Below are 19,341 nucleotides of genomic sequence, written 5' to 3' on the forward strand. Positions count from 1 at the left end.
ATTGATCCTAGCCATTCCCTGTTGGAAACATTTTCTCTTCACTTAGAGCTCACTTTTATTTCACATTGACTGGATAAATAAAAATTTATTTATTTACCAATAATCAATTTTCAAGAAGATTTTCAAATTTCGAGAAGATTAATAATAATTAGTTAGCACTGCAATTATCTTCAGAAAACCGCCAAAAATTAATATTTTGAGAATCCCAAAATTCACATTAAGTTTGACAGTTATTTTGACAATAGGTATTGATATTGAAAGTGTGTGCTCAGTTTTAAAAATGAGTTAGTACTTCGTAGTAACAGTCAATGAAAAAAAACAAAAAAACACAAAATACATGTAATAAGTTTTATTATAAAGCTTTCGATAATTCAATAGTAGTAAGTACTATACAAATCATCTAATATTTAAACAAGTTTAGGAGAAAAATAAATACATCAAGTGTTAATACTGAGTTACTATTGAAACTTTTTACATATCTTAAAAATGTTTAGGGATACTTTCTTAGAATACATATTGGTGCCAAAAAAATTGCATTATTAATTTAAAAATAATACTCATAAACACTTGTTACTCTATAAACCGTTACCAAATAAAACAAAAGTCTCTAGTTTCATTTTGTTTAGTACTCTGGATTAAAATCCTATAATTATATATGTTCTCATAGCATAATTATATGATTAAAAGTTAAGCAGTGGCAGCAAACAAATCTATCTGCGATCAGAATTTAGAAATTAGCAAGTTAAGTAGGTTCTAAAATATTTGATACAAAAATATACATGTTTACTACATTCTTCTAAGCACCATTTTCTAATTACAAAAGATGGGGCATATTTAAATGGTTTTTTGCTTAACATACAATGATCGAAAATCCTAAATGCAATTTCTTATATAAATTTCTTCACTGTGAAGATTTTGACAGTTACTTGAATGAAAGTAGACATGTCAAAATCAAAGTAAAAACTTTGATAATAATTTAGATATAAATAAATAAATATACAACTTATCACTAGGTAAATATTTTGTTTGCAGAAACACAAACTTAAACAGTAAACAGTCACAATACAATAAAATATAAAAATTAACATTGTTGGTCTACATTGTTCATAGGGAATTCCAAACTCAAAGTACACGTAAATTTAAAAAAATAGAATACATTTGTTTGCTCTACCCTTTTATTTAAAGAATATTTAGTGTGATATAACTATATAAAGCAAAATACAATAAAGCCGGTTCAGAAACTGTTTTATTTTGACATTTTAGTTCTTATTAAATACTTTGAACAAAACATTAGATAAAACCATAAAGATTTCCATATTATTGGAAATCTAGTGGTTTGATATTAATAGATTTAAAATAAATAAAGATTTAACAGATAAAAATAGATAGAGAGAGAGAGAGAAAGAGAGTGTATGTGTGAGAGAGAGACGTAATAAAATGAAAATGGTGACGCCATCTATCAGTGTATATTTGAACGAATAAACCACCATTGTAAAGGGAATATATTACTCAATAAAATTTGCTACATTAAAAAAATATTATTAGTTCTATTATTCAGAAATTCAAATGCAGCATTTCTTATTAATGATGTACGACAATAATTAAAATGGATATTATAAGTTTAGTTTTAGTTAAAACTAATAATTCTATAGGTATCATGATGAAGAACTTTCAAATGAACATGATCTTGCCATTATGATTCCATCTAAAAAAATTATCAAAATGGTGCTCGGCCACCATTGTTAATTACCTTTTTTTTATTATTAAATTTATTAATTTAAGTTTGATAGTTAAGAAAATAAAGTGAAGGAATGGGACAGCCTTTAAAGACGCACAGTACAAAGACCTAAGGCAGAATACTGAAATAATCAACTTCTTGAAAAGTAATTGTTCACAATCATAATGTACTATATATTTCTAGATGAAACGTAAGTTAGCAAATTTTCTTTTGACAATACCATGGTAGGATGTTTAATTTCTCGTAAGATATTCTTGTAATTTTTAACAAATTACGCTCTAGAAAACATATTCCCTTAATGTTGCAATATCTTTTATTATGCAACAAATGAAATATATACTATTTTTTGTCATTTTTAATATGTACTTTGGTTTAAATTTTTTTTCAAACAAAAATATATATTTATATTATATACAAAAGTATAAAAATAAGTATTTTATAAATGGGTAGTACATATGTCGATAAATATGAAATTGATGGATTTATTTATTTACATATTGTTAGTCAATAAAATGTAATATATGTATAACAGTATATGATATAAATTAGAAATAAAACTACATTAACAATTCTAAGATGTCTGGAAATATATTTAAAATATTTTGTCATAGTAATACTTATCTCAATTATATTCTTGTAAACAAAGTTTATGGGAAGATCGTAAACACAAAAAGTTCTAATAGTCTACACTCCATCAACCCAAGGAGTGGAAAATACGAGGAAAATGTTGATGGACAAAAAATGGGTATTAAGCGTGTCGAACACCCGTAATATGTTAATTTCCGGACTAATTTTAAATTATTAACTGAAGTTAAGAAGATAAGTTCAGTGAAGATATTATGCTTGAAGTTCAAGATACATATAACTAGAAGCATTCCTTAGAAATTTCGGTTGTTGTTAATGATTTAAAATTTTCCTATTATTAGCTTCTAATCAAACGTAAAAATAAACAACTTGCTGTTTTTACTTCGATTCCTTACATCGATAAACGGTTCTGATTAAATTAAATATTTTTTAAATCACACCAACTATAACCGGTTAATGACAGAATAAGTACTAAGATAATAAAATATTTATTTCTACAAAAACTATATTTTAACAAAACGTTAAATAAAAGTTAATAAAGAAAGAGTGGAATGATTCAACAAAATATATACTCTTATAATGGTCAAAAAATATTTCGAAACAAAAAGTATTAATAAAATATTTTTTATAAACAATTCGAAGAAAATCCAAAATAAAATCTAAAACAATGATTATATAACTGCTAAAGTGTTAAAAAAGGTAGTAAAAAATTATAAACGTAAATTTTTATGATAAAATCCATCAAGATACCAAAAGATGAAGCTGGTACTTTTTAAACTAATTTCTGGACTAAAATTTTGAAACGAATAGTGCTCATCTTCTACAGCGAGTTTTATTAATTTTATTAACACAAATAAATCGCAAAATAACAGTATAACTAACAAACAGAGATGTGTTCTCAGTAACATACAAAATACAAGTATAAGTAACAATATATGGATTTGTTTTATACATTATGTAGTCTCGAAAAAGATCCATCATTTTCTTCACGGTATTTTTAAATAATATTGTCATATTGTTGATTTAAAATCCACAAGGAAACTAAGTTCCTGTAGCTGGCTGTATACCATGTATGACAAAAAAATATATTTAAAAATCCTTTATAAAAGGTATATAATTAAAACACCCAATCGGGCTACATCACAAAACGTTTTGGGAATCTATATTCCATCATCAGTGTGTCCTGAAAGTATATAACCACTTTAATTAAAGAAAACATGAAATTTTAAATTTTGACCAAGGTTAATACAAAATGTGGTTAATACTTACTAAGTATACATGTTTTGAGCCACTAAATATTTGGGTAAAAACCCGTTAAATGTTATTAATTTGAATTTAAGTTACATTATTGGATCTTAAATGTTATGATGTTAAAGTTGGAATTGATAACATAGCAACGTAAGACTCGACACGAGGTTACTGGTCCTGAGACAAAGTGTCTAGGAGACTTGTTGATAGCAACTGATTGAAATGACAATATTGATATGTTAGGATGGAAGTCGGGACAAAGCAGTGTTTGTCTAAATATGACAGTAGCCAGCAATATTTAAAAATTGAATAAGGTAAAATTATAATAAAATAACAGTAGCAACCATCAATGTTGTAGTTTGAATTATGAATTTGTCCTAAATTTACGTTAAGAAAATTGAAAATTAATCCTACTTAATCCGTTAGTGATTGCAATATACTGATGGTGATTTCTATATATTATTTCTTTTGTTTTAACTCTTATTTGTCTATTATTTATAACAACTCATTAAAGAGTACCGTTGACAGCAGGTTTCGTTCTATAGAAAAGAACGTCCAGTCCTGTGAGACTTCGTTCTATAAAAATCATTTTTGATTTGTGTTCTTTCCATTTTGCTCTCTTCTAGACCAATTTTAGTAAAATTAACCATGTTGCTATATATTTCTTGCTATCTCAGTTTTATATTAGTTAAATACATAGTTTTACCACTTTATTGTATCTTTTATTTTCGTATGAAATCTATATATATATATATATATATATATATATATATATATATATATATATATATATATATATATATATTGGTTAGTAAATCTTATAGTTCTTATAGCCTAGACACTGCCGTCGTGTTAAATAAAGGGCAATCAATATGCATATTGATAGTTTTTAATTGGGGTATCTCTGTCTTGTAATCTTTGAATGTAAATAAAGTTCAATTTTCCGAGGTGACCTGATATTATTCCCATTAAATATTTTAAAATTATTAGAATATGACTACTTGTTTGCACATTAAACCCTTACCCAACTTCGCATAAGAACATCGGTTCGTTAGTTATATTGTAATATAGTCATACTGCTTTAAACATTTAAATGACTGTAGACATTTTAATCAGCACTATTTTTTATTGTAACAATATTTGTCATACTTTACATGGGCCAAATGAAGTAGGCCGTAAATTATAGTTTATTTTCGTTTTCAATTTTTTAATTGCAAATGCACCCTCAATTATTTAAGAAACTTTAAAACTCTAAAAGAATTTGCACAAATTTAATGTGCACCTTTTTTAAAGAAGGATCACTTTGAAAATGTAGAATAGTTTAGTAAGGAGTTTAAAAATCAAAATACCAAAGCAATATTTAACTGTTTTACCTGTTAACTGTTCATTGAATGAAATTCTACAGGAAAGTATACAGAGTTGTGATTTACATGAATGATTTAATCCGTAAACATTAGAGTTACGACAAATCTGGACAATGCCAATACCTAAATAAATCGGGAGATACGAAGTCGGTAAAACTATTCTTAAACGCATTGATAATTAACATTATTTGTACTTGATTAAATACTAAATTACTAAAAAATCATATTTATTTATTTATACTAACAAAACACCATGCACAATATTGCAATCTCTTCTCTAATTTTATTTTTCTGATCAAATTATACCGCATAATTAAATTAAACTATTTTGACTATCTCGAGAAAAAATTATGATCTTTCTGTATTTATAGCAAATTAGATTGGTAAAGATAGAACTCTAAGGTAATCTTAGTAATTATCTAAAAATTTTAAAGTCTATTAACCACTAGTAATGCATTGGTTAGTGATCAGTGTAGTGGTGTCTAGTGACTGAGACCTCGGAAGCCGCGAAGAAGACATCAAAGAGGATGTCGCAAGCTCGGCACAATGATAATCGACGCGGTTCAACCCGGAAGACTCTTGAGTTTAATACTGAATAATAATATTTAATAATAATAATACTTTAATCATATATATATATATATATATATATATATATATATGTATATATGTATATATTGATATTAGCAGATAACTTAAAAGAGATTAAACTATGCTTACGAGTTAGGTAGCGCCTGTAAGGAAGTTGGTTTGAGTATACATTTTGGAAAGACACAATACATGACAAAAGTCGACTGCAACGCAATAGCATTAGCTCACAAATATAAATACTTCGATCATGAGATCCAAATTACCAGGGACAATGAAATCGCTGAACTTCAAAGAAGAATCATTGTACCATAGGCCTCATATTGAGTTCGATCAGACATCTTAAAGAGCAACATTATTTGATTAAACACGTTCGATAAATGTGTGCTTCCAATCATGACTTACGGCGCCGAAACACTTTCTTTCAAACCCAGGCCACAGCAACCAAACTCAGCGTGGTCCAAAGAAGAATGGAACGATCGTTACTTGGACTGACTCTCAGAGACAGGGGAAGAAACGAAGAAATAAGAAGGATGGGCGTTACAGATGTCACAGAGCGCATAGCATGGGTGAAGTGGAACTGGGCAGGCCATATGGCCGGGATGAATGACGGGCGATGGACTCAAAAAATTTCTGTGTGGAGACCATGAGCAGACAGAACAAGCAAAGGTAGACCACCTACACAATCGACAGACGATGTTAAAAGAATCGCTGGGTAATATCTGCAGGAAGCACAAGACCGACAGAACTGGAAGGAATTTGGGGAGACCTGTGTTTAACTTTGGACGCAGAAGATTGAATGATGATATATGTGACTAAAACGTTTCTTGCTTCTCAACTTCCATAATTTTGATTTTGGGTCTTGCCAGTGACCTTCACGGAGGCCTCTCCTCTCTTCCTCATTTCTTCGACATCTGTTTTTCAGCTTTTGGTTGGTCCATTTCGTTTCCTTTCCAATTCCATATTTTTTTGGCCATCTAGTGTCATTCATTCGTTCTAAATGGTCATACATATCAGTATTTTCTTTCCTATTACTTCTATTATATTACTATTTACATTCATAATTCTTCTAATTTCATCATTTCTGACATAGTCTAGCCTTGAAATCTTGGTACTTCATCTCGAGTGCTCCATATCTTACCAAATAGGAGAATAGGACTAACATGCACAGCGTATGAAAAACTGAGGAAATCTTTAGATTAGATATTCCCATGTGCTTGAAAAGGAAGGTCTTTGATCAATATATATTCCCAGTTCTAACGTATGGAGCAGAAACATTGACCCTTACCAGAAAAATAATCAATAAGATACAAGTGGCACAGAGAGCAATGGAGAGGTCAATGTTGAATATATCCCTGAGACAGAGTTCAAATCAAACAGTTAGGAGAAAAACTGGTGTTACAGACGCAGTTAAATCAATTACAACGCTGAAATGGAACATGGCAGGACATGTTGCCAGAGTCAGAGATGGAACAAGAAAATTTTAGAATGGAGACCTAGACACGATGCTTATCGTAATGGAGGACGTAGTCCAACAAGGTGGTCGAACGACATCAAGCGCATTCAGCACAACTGGATTCAAGGTGCTCAAGATTGGATGGAACTTCCTATGTTTCTGAGTCATATGTACATATGCTTGCAACACTGATTTTGTAAATAAACTTTTTTGTTTTATTTGTTACTTTATCACTCCAGAGGATTGAACTTAATTAGCGAATTGCATGTCTTCATTGTTCAATTTTGTTTTTAATGTCTTGCTTAATCCGAAAATCTTCAGAAATTGTCTACTCTACTTTTACTGCGCTGTTACATCCTGAGTACAGGCCTTTCACAGCTTTAATGTAACCTTTACTAACACCATTGTTTTTAAGGTTAAATGGACAGTTGACTCTCTTTCTATGCGTTTCTCTATAAGCTGATTAATAGTCAATGTGAATACTCGGTCTATACAGGAGCGACTAACTCTGAAACCGTTTTGATCTTCTGATTATTTAACTTGCTCTAAAATTCGGTGTTTTAGTACTAGTCCATAAAGCTTTGCTGCATAACATATTACAATAATTCCCCTATAATTTTTGCAGTCTTTTCTGCTTCCTTTCTTGTAAATGGAAGATATGGTGGCTCTATTTCATTATTTGGGTGACGGCTCGTTTTCGTTGTGACACTTATTAACGATAACTGCAAGGATATCCATTAATTTATCCGGAGCTGCTTTGTGTAGTTCGTTACTTATATTTCCTGGACCAGGGGCTTTCCCATTCTTTAGCTGTATAATACTTTTTCGTACTTGTTTATTATTTTCGCTGTAGTTATTATTGCTTCTTGTTGAACATTCCTTTTGTAGGTTTCTTATGAAGTGTCTTTCTGAAATTTGATTGTATCTTCTGTTAGGAGCATCTGATAATATTCTTTCCACTCTTGAAGGTCAGTAAGATGAAGTAGTGCAGTTTCTTCATTCTGTGTTCGCTTATTATATATTCTGTGTGTCAATTTCCACGGGAAGAACAATCTCACGGCTGCATACATTAAGGGACTGATATGGATGCATATCAAATTACCTTTTCAGAATATCCATATCTAAGATCAGTATAGCTATGATACTCGCCAACATCAGTCACGGAGATCTTCAGAAAAAAACTGGAACCAAAAATAGAGTTTTATGTCGACACTGAGAATGAATTAAAATTTACATAACTATGTAAAAATCAAGTATTCCAATAACAGAAAGGAGACTATGTTCAAAAATACTGACAAAATAATTTTAAAGTCTCCTACTTTTATTAGAAATATAAGAATGGAGGAAAAAAATAGTTTTAAACGATATATTTTCAAAACCAGTATATTGAAAAAAAAACAAAAATAATAATAATGCAGTTAAAATGTCTTTTCTTGGAAAAGTCTAGTCTATACTGTTTCTTCGTATCTTTCGTATTTTTAAGGTTGTAATTTAGTTTATTTTTTCTTCTCATCTCTATAAGAATAATTAAAATGTTTTGCTATTCAGCTCATTACTCAAAATTATTGTATTTTCAATTGTTTAAATTTTCCATTCAACAAAAAGGCATTTGAAATATTTAGAATTTAAACATTTACTATATAATTCCCATTAGTTTTTAGAAAAGTTTTTTAATTTTAGAAAAAGGAAGATTGCACTTCAACAATTAAAAAATTCTCTAACTTGCGTGTGATGATATTTCTAAAAAATATACTAAAACAATATGGATACAAAATTGGTATTTAACACTATCATCACACATTATATAAAATAGTAATAGTAGGTTGGAAATATACAAGTTCATACAGAGTGTTTAGAGCATAAGTACAAACCTAACTTTTTAGAATTTAAAAATGATAATATACCCAAATTTACTAATTAGGTACTTTTAAAGCAATAATTTTAATTTTACTCCTAACAGTGCACTTTTATAACATACATTTAATTTAAAATAATTTGTAATTAGGCTAAATCTGAGATAAGCTAGTAAAATATATTCTCTTTGTATATCCTAATCTAACTTTTATCTAAAATGTAAAAGTCTAATGATGATTTATCAGCGAAGCAAAAATTGGCAATTTACTTAAATATTTACATCGTTAAAAAAACTAATATCTCAGATATACAAATATTCATAAAATAATGAGCATGTGGATGGTCTCACTGGATGACCTAACACGTAACCAAATCTACCATGATCTTATGAATACTAGACGCTTCTTAAGTTTAATGGATGTCCGCACCTACCAAGGTGCCCATATTGATTAAGAAGACCACTACTTACTTCGCACAAAAATATAATAGATGAGAGTCTAACAATTGGCCAACAGTCAGTGGAACATGTGTAAGAATAATATTCAAGAAAGACTAAATAACATAGTAACAACGTAGTTTTTCTTCTTATTCCTCTTTATAAGCAATTCTGCTTATTCATCGGTGGATTAATACCTCTATGGAAGGTTGTCACTCCATATTTTGCGCGGTCGTCCGATACTTCATCTGCCGATGGGTGACATCTCTTGCTATTTTGATCTCTGATACATAGAGAACAGGAGTTTTTTCTTTCTGTTCTCTATGTATCAGAGTTAAACCATACTATCAAAAGATGTCATGAAATAAACTAAGTTTTACTATCCTGACCAAAATTTTTAGAAGTATTGTCCATTATTATATTTTATATTTGTGTTATTAATGTTGAGTGTCAACATTCTCTCTACTAATCTCAACGACTAAGTTGCACTGACGAATTGTGATATTTTGTAAATATTTACACATTATATATATATATATATATATATATATATATATATATATATATATATATTATATATATATATATATATATATATATATATATATATATATATATATATATATATTACAGTGTCTTGAAAAAGGAATAAAACAATTCCGAAAGCTCGACAAAAAGTCAAAATTCTGACTGCAGCCCTAATAAACTGGTGGTTTTCTTTATATCGACAGTCACTAATATCCTATATATATATATATATATATCTCAACGACTAGTAAGTTGTAATGACAATTTGAGATATGTTGTAAATATTTACACTTTCTTCTAATTACAGTGTCTTAAAGAAGGAATAAAGGAATTCCGAAAGCTCGACCAAAAGTCAAAAGAGTGTTTCTTTAACATCCCGGCCAAACCTACTGACTGCAGCCCTAATAAACTGCATTCTTTGTTTATATCGACAGTCAATAATATCCAGTATTTCTTATATATATATATATATATATATATATATATATATATATATATATATATATATATATATATATATATATATATATATATATATATATTCGGATAAATTTCCGCGGTCAGATGAATGAAAATTACTTAGTTCTCGGGAAGAACCGCGTTGAGAATTTATTTGACAGTTGAGAGACAGTTCTTGCAAATATAGAACACGATACTGGTACGTCTCGAGTGAGGGGAGTAGGCAGATTGAGACCCCGAACTCGAACAGAACCGTATCACTCTTGATAATGACTCCAAAATGGGTGCCGAAACGTCGAGTAATAAATTCTCAACGCGGTTCTTCCCGAGAACTAAGTAATTTTCATATATATATATATATATATATATATATATATATATATATATATATATATATATATATATATATATATATATATATATATATATATATATATATCTTTTTTTTAATGTGAGGCTATTTCCTTGTGACGTTTTACTTTTGTGATTAACACCATATGGGAATTAAAGTAACAAAACTATAATATTTACTTTTCGCCTTCTCGGTTGAAAACGGTTTTCGAGAAAATATAAATTTTGAAAATAAATTATCTTATTTTGTTACATTCGACAATATAAAATACAATTTAACAAAAATTCCATAATTTATTTAATTTTTGACAACTTGTATGTTTTTCTTCCGAACGATCGATATATATATATATATATATATATATATATATATATATATATATATATACAGGGTGGTCCTTAAGTAATTGTACAAAAAGAAACAGTAGATTCTACACTTTAAAATATTACGATTTAAGCTAAATTGCTTTAATAAAATGTTGATATTAAGAAAGATACAGGGTGTTAAAGTGCAAAATTAAAATTTTATTTTTCGCTATAACTTTCATGTTTGTAAACATTTTTGTATAAAAATTTACAGCTAGGTACTTTTAAATATGAGAAATTATAATTTGATGCACACTTTGATGTAACTGATAGAGGGCGCCACTTATGCCACATATGTGGTATAAATTTTTTGCTCTTAAAGTTACCTGTACTTGGGATAAAAAATATTAAAGATACATTATTTTAACAAAAAAAAAGGTATACTTTTTAATAACTTCAAAACTCAACAGTTTTCGAGATAATCGCATTTTAAAAATCAGCTGCATAATTCTGATCTAAGGCAATTACTCCAGGCAACCAAGAAAAATAGACAAAAACATTAATACTTCTGAATTTTGGTATAAAGTACCTTTAACTAAAGTTAATAGTTAACAAAATATTAAATAAAATAAATATATCAGCAGGATAATTACTAATAGGATTTGACAAAATAACAGAATAATAGGATTTTACATCAAACATTTTACGTTTGATGTTAAATTAAAGTCATAATCAAAACATTTTGTTTACAAACCAAATTAAGAAATAGTTAAACTAAATAACATAACTTTTTGTCAAAGTAAGTGTTCGATATGTCCACCATTTTCTTTAATTCATTTGTCAATATATTCCATAAACGATCTCTCATATTAAATAGCATCATTGGTTCTAAAGAAACTGCTGCAGTATTAATTTCTTCCCATAGTTGGTTGCGAATGTTTATGACACACGTTGTTTTAATGCGCCCCATACACCAAAATCAAGCGGATTAAATTCGGGGCTACGTGGTGGCTGTAATGTATAATGGATGAATATATTATTTTGGATACATATCCAAATCTTATTCTATATTATGGAACTACATCTTATTTGTCGCAGAAGTTAAATAATATATTAAACTGTGATGTATCTCGTTCATTGGGTACTTATATACACACGGAATAACCTATTGATGACATTACTTATTTATATGATTACGTTACAGCTTACGAGTAACTATAATTACATCTCGAACAAATGGACTATTATGATTTACTAACGAACTAATATTATGCTGAACTAAATTGCCTGTGTGTTTACTATATTTATAACAATATCGGTTAGGACAACGATGATTTTTTTGTAAAAATGCGTCTTTCAGGTTAGATTTGTAGCAAAAATATTATGAAACAGGACACATATGTGTTATTCAATACCTGTGCTCTAGTTTCTATTTGTCCTAATAAAAATGCATAAACAATTTACGTAATGAGCAATAAGTATTCTTTTCGGATGTTTTATGAAATAAATAATTATATCAATATCTCACCACATTGCCAAGGAATATGACTACCACGACCAATCCAACGTTCAGAAAAGTTGTATTTAAGTATGTTCTAACTGCCTTTTCTCTAGAATGTGGTAGTGTACCATCTTGCATAAACCACATATTTTGGGTTTTTAGCATTTTACAATAGAAAAAAAGTAATACAACGCGATTATAGAAACTTAAGAAGCGATAGCAAAGGGAAATTGTAAACATGATGACGACCAACGTCTGAATATGGACACGGCACCTAAAGAAGAAGATGAAATATCTTTTCTCCAATAAGACATTTAGCACCCATAACAAAGCATTTTGTGATGTTACAATATCATCTTTGAGTTGTTTTAATAAGAATAAACTATGAATTATACTTATCTAGAGGTATTCAGTGCTTTACCGCACAAATATCAAACTAAGAATTATTGTGCAGCTGACTTATAAAATGCATTTATCTCGAAAACGGTTGAATTTTTAGGTTACTAACAAGTATACCTTTTCTTTGTAAAAATAATGTATCTTTAATATTTTTTAACATAAATAGAGCTAACTTAAAGACCAAAAAAGTTAAGCGCAAATTTATACCACACATGTGGTATATGTGGCGCCCCCTATTAGTTACATTAAAGTAAGTATAAAATTATAATTTATCCTACTCAAAAGCATCCAACTGTAAATTTTTGTCCAAAAATATTTACAAACGTAAAAGTTATAGCGAAAAATAAAATTTTAAATTTCCACTTTAACACCCTGTATCTTTCTTAATATCAATATTTTATTAAAGCAAGTTGGCTTAAATCGTAATATTTTAAAGTGCAGAATCTACGGTTTCTCTTTGTACAATTACTTAAGGACCAGCCTATATATATATATATATATATATATATATATATATATATATATATATATATATATATATATATATATATATCTTTTTTTTAATGTGAGGCTATTTCCTTGTGACGTTTTACTTTTGTGATTAACACCATATGGGAATTAAAGTAACAAAACTATAATATTTACTTTTCGCCTTCTCGGTTGAAAACGGTTTTCGAGAAAATATAAATTTTGAAAATAAATTATCTTATTTTGTTACATTCGACAATATAAAATACAATTTAACAAAAATTCCGTAATTTATTTAATTTTTGACAACTTGTATGTTTAAAACGACTACCGACCTAAGAGCAGACACCTCAAATATATTAGTTCTAATTTAACAACTGCGTTTAATTCTAATTTGGTAATAATATAATTTTGTCAATTTTTACCCTACTAGTTGTCTTGTTCTTATCATCAGTATTTCATCGAGAAGAACCAAACTTACTGTTGGCATTTGCAGACGATATCGATCTAATAGGAAACACTAGATTAAGGATGAAGGAGACTTTCGTCAGGTTCGAGAAAGAAGCCGATAAGATAGGGCTCCTAATCAATGAAAACAAAACTAAATACATGCATATGAGCCACAATAACCGAAACAGAGATAGAATCAGACAGAACATCACCATCGGCGACTTTAATTTTGAGCGCGTCAGAGAATTTAAGTATCTTACTAACTTAATAAGAAGACATACAAAGATACAACTATATAAAACAGTCGTACGACCCTTTGGGGGTCAGTCCCTCAGTCGTGTTTGGGGAAGAACAATCATAAGCAAGATATTTGGGCCTCTCCTTGATAGAATAGCAGGGCAATATAGGATAAGAACTAACAAAGAGCTCAAATAACTATATCTACACGCTAAAATAATAAAAGAAATAAAGTCTAGAAGACCCCAGTGGGCACCTCAGAAGACATTCTGACCAAAGAATAGTAAGGCTGGTATGGGAAGAAGCCTCAACTGGAAGAAGACCACGTGGACGATCTCAACTCCTCAGTAAGTTGTCTTGTTGCCACTACTAGATGTACATTTATGACAATCCTTACGCATTTAGTTTTATATTGCATCAGTATGTTCATTACATATTTGTTAGTCTAGTTATTTGTTCTTTGGATGAATCGAATCATTAAGTATCGTTGTGATTAAAGATATTTATCTATGTTGTGATATGTATTTTATTTTTACATTACTTTTTTTTATTAAAAAAAGTTTTATTCCAATCTAGATAATGGAGATTACAAGTATATCAGATACAGATTTCCGATCTTTCTGTTAAACCACTTCCGTAAATTCTTGTTTATGACAATTCTCTGTTCTAGCTATTGGGATAATAAGAATATATAAAAAAATAAAAATCTGCTATCAAATAAATACATATCTACATCCTTGAAAGAAGAATATACTAAAATGAATTAGCCAATTTTTGCGTAGCCATAAGTTTTGTCTCTAAACACTCTGTCTGATGTTAGTTTAAGGTAATTTTTAACAACTTTCTACATACAATAAGTCACTTTCTTCGGGTAATTTGTAGAGGACTTTCCGGAGGAGATTCTACTGAAGTTTCACGTTTTACCGACTTTTTTGACGGTTTTAAATTGGTTGAAATTCTCTTCATGGGTCTAGGAGATATGCTGGATTCGACGATTTGGTTGTCTAAATTTTGAAACCAACCGCTTCTAGTAACTTCATTGGCCGATGCTGAAAAAATAAAAGTACGATTATATTGTAAGTGATTATTTATCAATTAATACAGTGCTAGTGGGTCGGTAAGATACATATAAAAATTCTCCTTTAAAAAAACTCTTGCCATATTCAATCAAAAATGAATTTCTCATTTTAAAACTACTTGACTCAAGCTTTCATCTCATATTTTTTTTAATTCGATGCCCAACCTAATGAAAATTTGCTTTGAAAAACGATAAAATTGGCTTCTTTTTTCGATATATTTAATTGTTTATTTGCATTTTACGCTTAAAGTAAGCATTTTACGAAAAAATCATTAAGAATAGCTTTAGTCTTAAAATAACCCAAATTACTAAAAAAAGAAAAAAGTGTTTTCGAACCGAAAAAAGCAATTTTTTATAATTTGTTTAAAAATTGTTACAAATAAATAGGTTACCATGGAAAATTGTCGGTCAACATTTAAACATACATTGGCATCATAATATATCGATTAAAACATGTTTCAGCCTGTTGGTATGAAATCGAATTTTTCCACCAAAAACTAACCGCCTATCATGACATCGTGAAAAAAAAAACTGGACACAAAATATTCAAATGCAATTCTTTCCATTCAAGAACAGAGGATTACCATTTTACACCTTGGTGAAGAAAACGGATATATCGACCAGGTATTACCTATATCTGCCAAAAACAATACTGATCTTTGGACTACTAACGCGGATATGGAAAGGAAAATTTTTGAGTCAGTGTTTGAAAAACTGGATTACTCAGAAAAACTCACAATACATTTCTATTTCAATAAGATTTGTATTTTGAATATTAGTATAAAAAGCATTAAAGATTGCTCATAATAAACAATATCAAAGGAAATATGTTGTTGTTAACTATGGTCGTCAGCTGCTCTCCAGCTAATTAGAAAATAAGCAACAACAATTACATTGACAAGGTGAAATAATGTAATAAATAATGCAATCGGGGTGGAAAATTTAAAATTTTGCCAAAATAAACAAATTAATTATAAATGTAAACTATACGAATGATGACAATGATTTTGAGTAAATTAGTAAGTAATGTGAATTAAGTGTTAGTTGAGTATTTATTTAGTTTAATTTCGGTTTGCATAAAGCCATACGTTTTTAACGAAGATGTAACACTTTTTAATGGTTAAAAAGTATTTCAGTTCAAATTTCGTTACAAATTTACAAAGTAATCAAATTTTGTAGTAAGTCCAATACATAGGTTATTATAAAATTATGCAAAAAGCTTCTTCATAAAAATTGCAGGCATATTTAAAATATACATTTTAAAATTTGTGACATACACAATGTGTTTCATAACATGGTATCAAACCAGTTACTATACAGAAGGCCCACCTGTTGTCATCGAATGCCATAGTCTGTGGACGGCGACTACCACGACTGTGGTAGTACGCATTTCGATGCGCATCGCCCCGCCTCGAATTTTCCCATTGGCTCTTGACCTGGAAATCCCTATTTATCGCTCAAACAGCGCATATAAATATTGGCGATTTTCAGGTCAGGCAGGTCAGTCCCTCACGGGCTCTCCGAGAGCCTAGTGCTCTCGGGGCTCTGCTTCCTGCATTTATTTTCCATACTCTGTGGCTGAGAATTGTTTCAACTTAACTTGGTGTTTTATTTCGACGAAGAAATTGTCATGTAAGAAATATCTTGCCTTTTTCAAGGCGAGACACCGAAGATAAATATTGTAACTATAGATGGACTTAAGTAGAGGAGCTCTCGACAGTATATTCGACCCTCTACAGAGCACCCGGGGATAACAGAAGGTGGTTAGACCCTTAATTGTTCCCCCGAGGTGACACTGTAATAACCTGATTGGGGTGTATTTTTTTTTAAATGAACTTTTTCAACCAAATCGCTTTACTGCTTTCCATAAGCGATTGGCGTTTATTTATATTTTTGTACTTAAAATTATTAGCTTTAGGGAAAAACCATAGTGTCGTTGCTGAACAAGAAAAAATCCCAAGGCTTTCAATAGTTGGAAAAATATTAGCTGCATACATTTCATATAAGGTTCTGGTTACACGTTCAATAAGGTCACGTTCGATTTTTCAGAATTTGCCACTATCCTCACTCTAGAAGAAGAGTTTGCTCATATAATCGCAGAAACGATTGATTTTGCCAGCTTCGTTAAAAAACATTTTTCTGTACTTGTCTCTGATTTAGAAAGTTAAGAACAGAAACCTTCATAAAAATATTTCGGGAAGCGTTTCGTAAAATGACGAGGTACTGAAAATTTCATTTTCGTTTTACTTGGCGGCATTGTAAATCTTTTAATTCATTTCAAATTTCCATAACAAGGATAGAAGATATAATAATCAAAACCAAACTCAATTCAGTACACACTGACTCAATTATCACATCTAACTGAATGTATTTTTGTTATTATAGTACTATCGGAAACCCTGCTTCCGGTACATTGTCAAATTATAACTATCCAATTCATAGAAATATTCGAATATATACCATAAACTCCTCAAGTGTAAAACACTGACAACATTAGAAAACAATTTTATGTTCGCAAGAGAATATTCGATATTCAAGTATTTATAGGACCCAACCAATAAAAAGAAGAGGTTTTTACAATTGATCGTAACAGCCCTGTCTCGAATCGTGTTTGACTGCTTACTTCACGTGGATTAGTCACAGAACATCACCAGTTTAATCGGAAGACTGCACAGACTCTAGAAATGCAAGGCTAATTATTCTTAAAAGAAATGCCAGTGAAAATATCGATGACATGCATTCCATTATTACTTAGCAGTGAATTGCTTATGGCAGAGTTTTAGTTTATTTAATTTTTTAACTAGAAATAGATAAATTTTGCACATTCTGGACGAAAATACCTAAGGAATATTTAATCAAATGGCCTTAGAAAACGAAATAATACAATAGATAGAATCAACCGTCTTACATTTTTCTCTTAATATACGTGATATATATTTTATACATAAACATAAATAACCTGAAATCTAAAAGAATTCGTTTCGGCACATATTTTTATTTCTTTGAAGCTTACCTCTAAATTTCTGATCAGATCTTTGGGAGCTCTTTGGGATATGTCCGTGAGAGTCCAATAGGGCAGCTGCAAGCATAGAATTTGAACCAACATCACCGTTACTTGACGATAAACTATTAGGGTAAAGCAAATTCGGCGTAAGGACGGGACTGTATACTTTTGATATGAATTCTTCATATGTTGTACCTTTTTTGTGTTTAGTTACAACTGTTTCTAAAGACCTAGCTCTTTCTTCATAACTACAACAAACAAACAGTTTAATGAAAATATGATTCTTAATAGTTAATAAATTTTGTTTATTTTTTAATTTTGTTTAGCACGAAAGTTCGAAAGTATGTTCGAAATTTCCATTTCGAAACGTCAAGTATAACATATTTTCAATACAATTGTAGTTAATTCTCATTAAATAAAATAGGTAACATAGAAATGCCACAAAAACTCTATTGGTTAGAATAATACATATTATAAAAACATATTAATTTATATCACAGAAAGACGGTATAAGATTTAATTTCGATTGCAGGGCATCTGCAAGCCGCCTATACGTATTGCAACCTCTTTAGGTCTCATCAGAACGACATATGCAGTTGTTCTGAATCGAAACAAAATCTCTTCCGTCATAGGACAATAATTATAAAAAGAATTATTAACAGACGTTACAACGCCATCTAATAACAACACTAGGAATTCTAAGATTTCCTACATGGCGAAAGTAAATTCAAATCTTTACCACTGTGCGTGGTAACGTCTATTAATAATTATTTTTATAATTATTGTCCTCTGACGGAAGAGATTTTGTTTCGATTCAGAACAACTGCATATGTCGTTCTGATGAGACCTAAAGGGGTTGAAATGCCCTGCAATCGAAATTAAATCTTATACCGTCTTTCTGTTTTAGTTCTTTACTCTGTTTCGAGTACCAGAAACTAAATTCACTAAGAATTTTTACCGTGATGAACGGCACGTGGAGTGCAAATTATAGATTCCCTTGCCGACTAATTCATCAATCTGTCTGCTTTGCAAGTTTTAGAAAGCACAGTGGTAAACCATATTAAAAAAATTTACTCACAGTGGTAAAGATTTGAATTTAGTTTCGCCATGTAGGAAATCTTAGAATTCCTAGTGTTTTTAATTTATATCACTTAATAAAAGTTAATTACGGGATTGAGAAATAAAAGTACAAAATAACTGTTATATTCAAAAGGATAAAATATCCTTTACTATACATTTTTTACTATTTTTTATATTTTACCATGATTACTACAGACACCATTGTCATTCC

General features: G+C 29.6%; 1 protein-coding gene across 3 annotated transcripts in view; it reads right to left on the reverse strand.

Annotated features, from left to right (window-relative positions):
* Nucleotides 1-340: 340 nt before the first annotated feature.
* Nucleotides 341-19,341, reverse strand: part of LOC140439677 (probable Rho GTPase-activating protein CG5521) — a 116,918-nt gene continuing 97,917 nt past the window's right edge. For 2 of the 3 annotated variants that reach the window (XM_072529748.1, XM_072529746.1), the window contains 2 exons: nucleotides 18,060-18,298; nucleotides 13,358-15,017 (listed from right to left, as the gene is read on the reverse strand). In XM_072529748.1, the coding sequence (XP_072385849.1) occupies nucleotides 14,827-15,017; nucleotides 18,060-18,298 (430 nt within the window). In that variant the 3' untranslated portion in view covers nucleotides 13,358-14,826. Of the gene's footprint in view, nucleotides 8,161-13,357; nucleotides 15,018-18,059; nucleotides 18,299-19,341 lie in introns of those variants that run through there. The other variant, XM_072529747.1, reaches the window with a different exon arrangement.

Source organism: Diabrotica undecimpunctata, chromosome 4 (genome assembly GCF_040954645.1).
Source record: "Diabrotica undecimpunctata isolate CICGRU chromosome 4, icDiaUnde3, whole genome shotgun sequence".
Classification (NCBI taxonomy): Eukaryota; Metazoa; Arthropoda; class Insecta; order Coleoptera; family Chrysomelidae; genus Diabrotica; species Diabrotica undecimpunctata.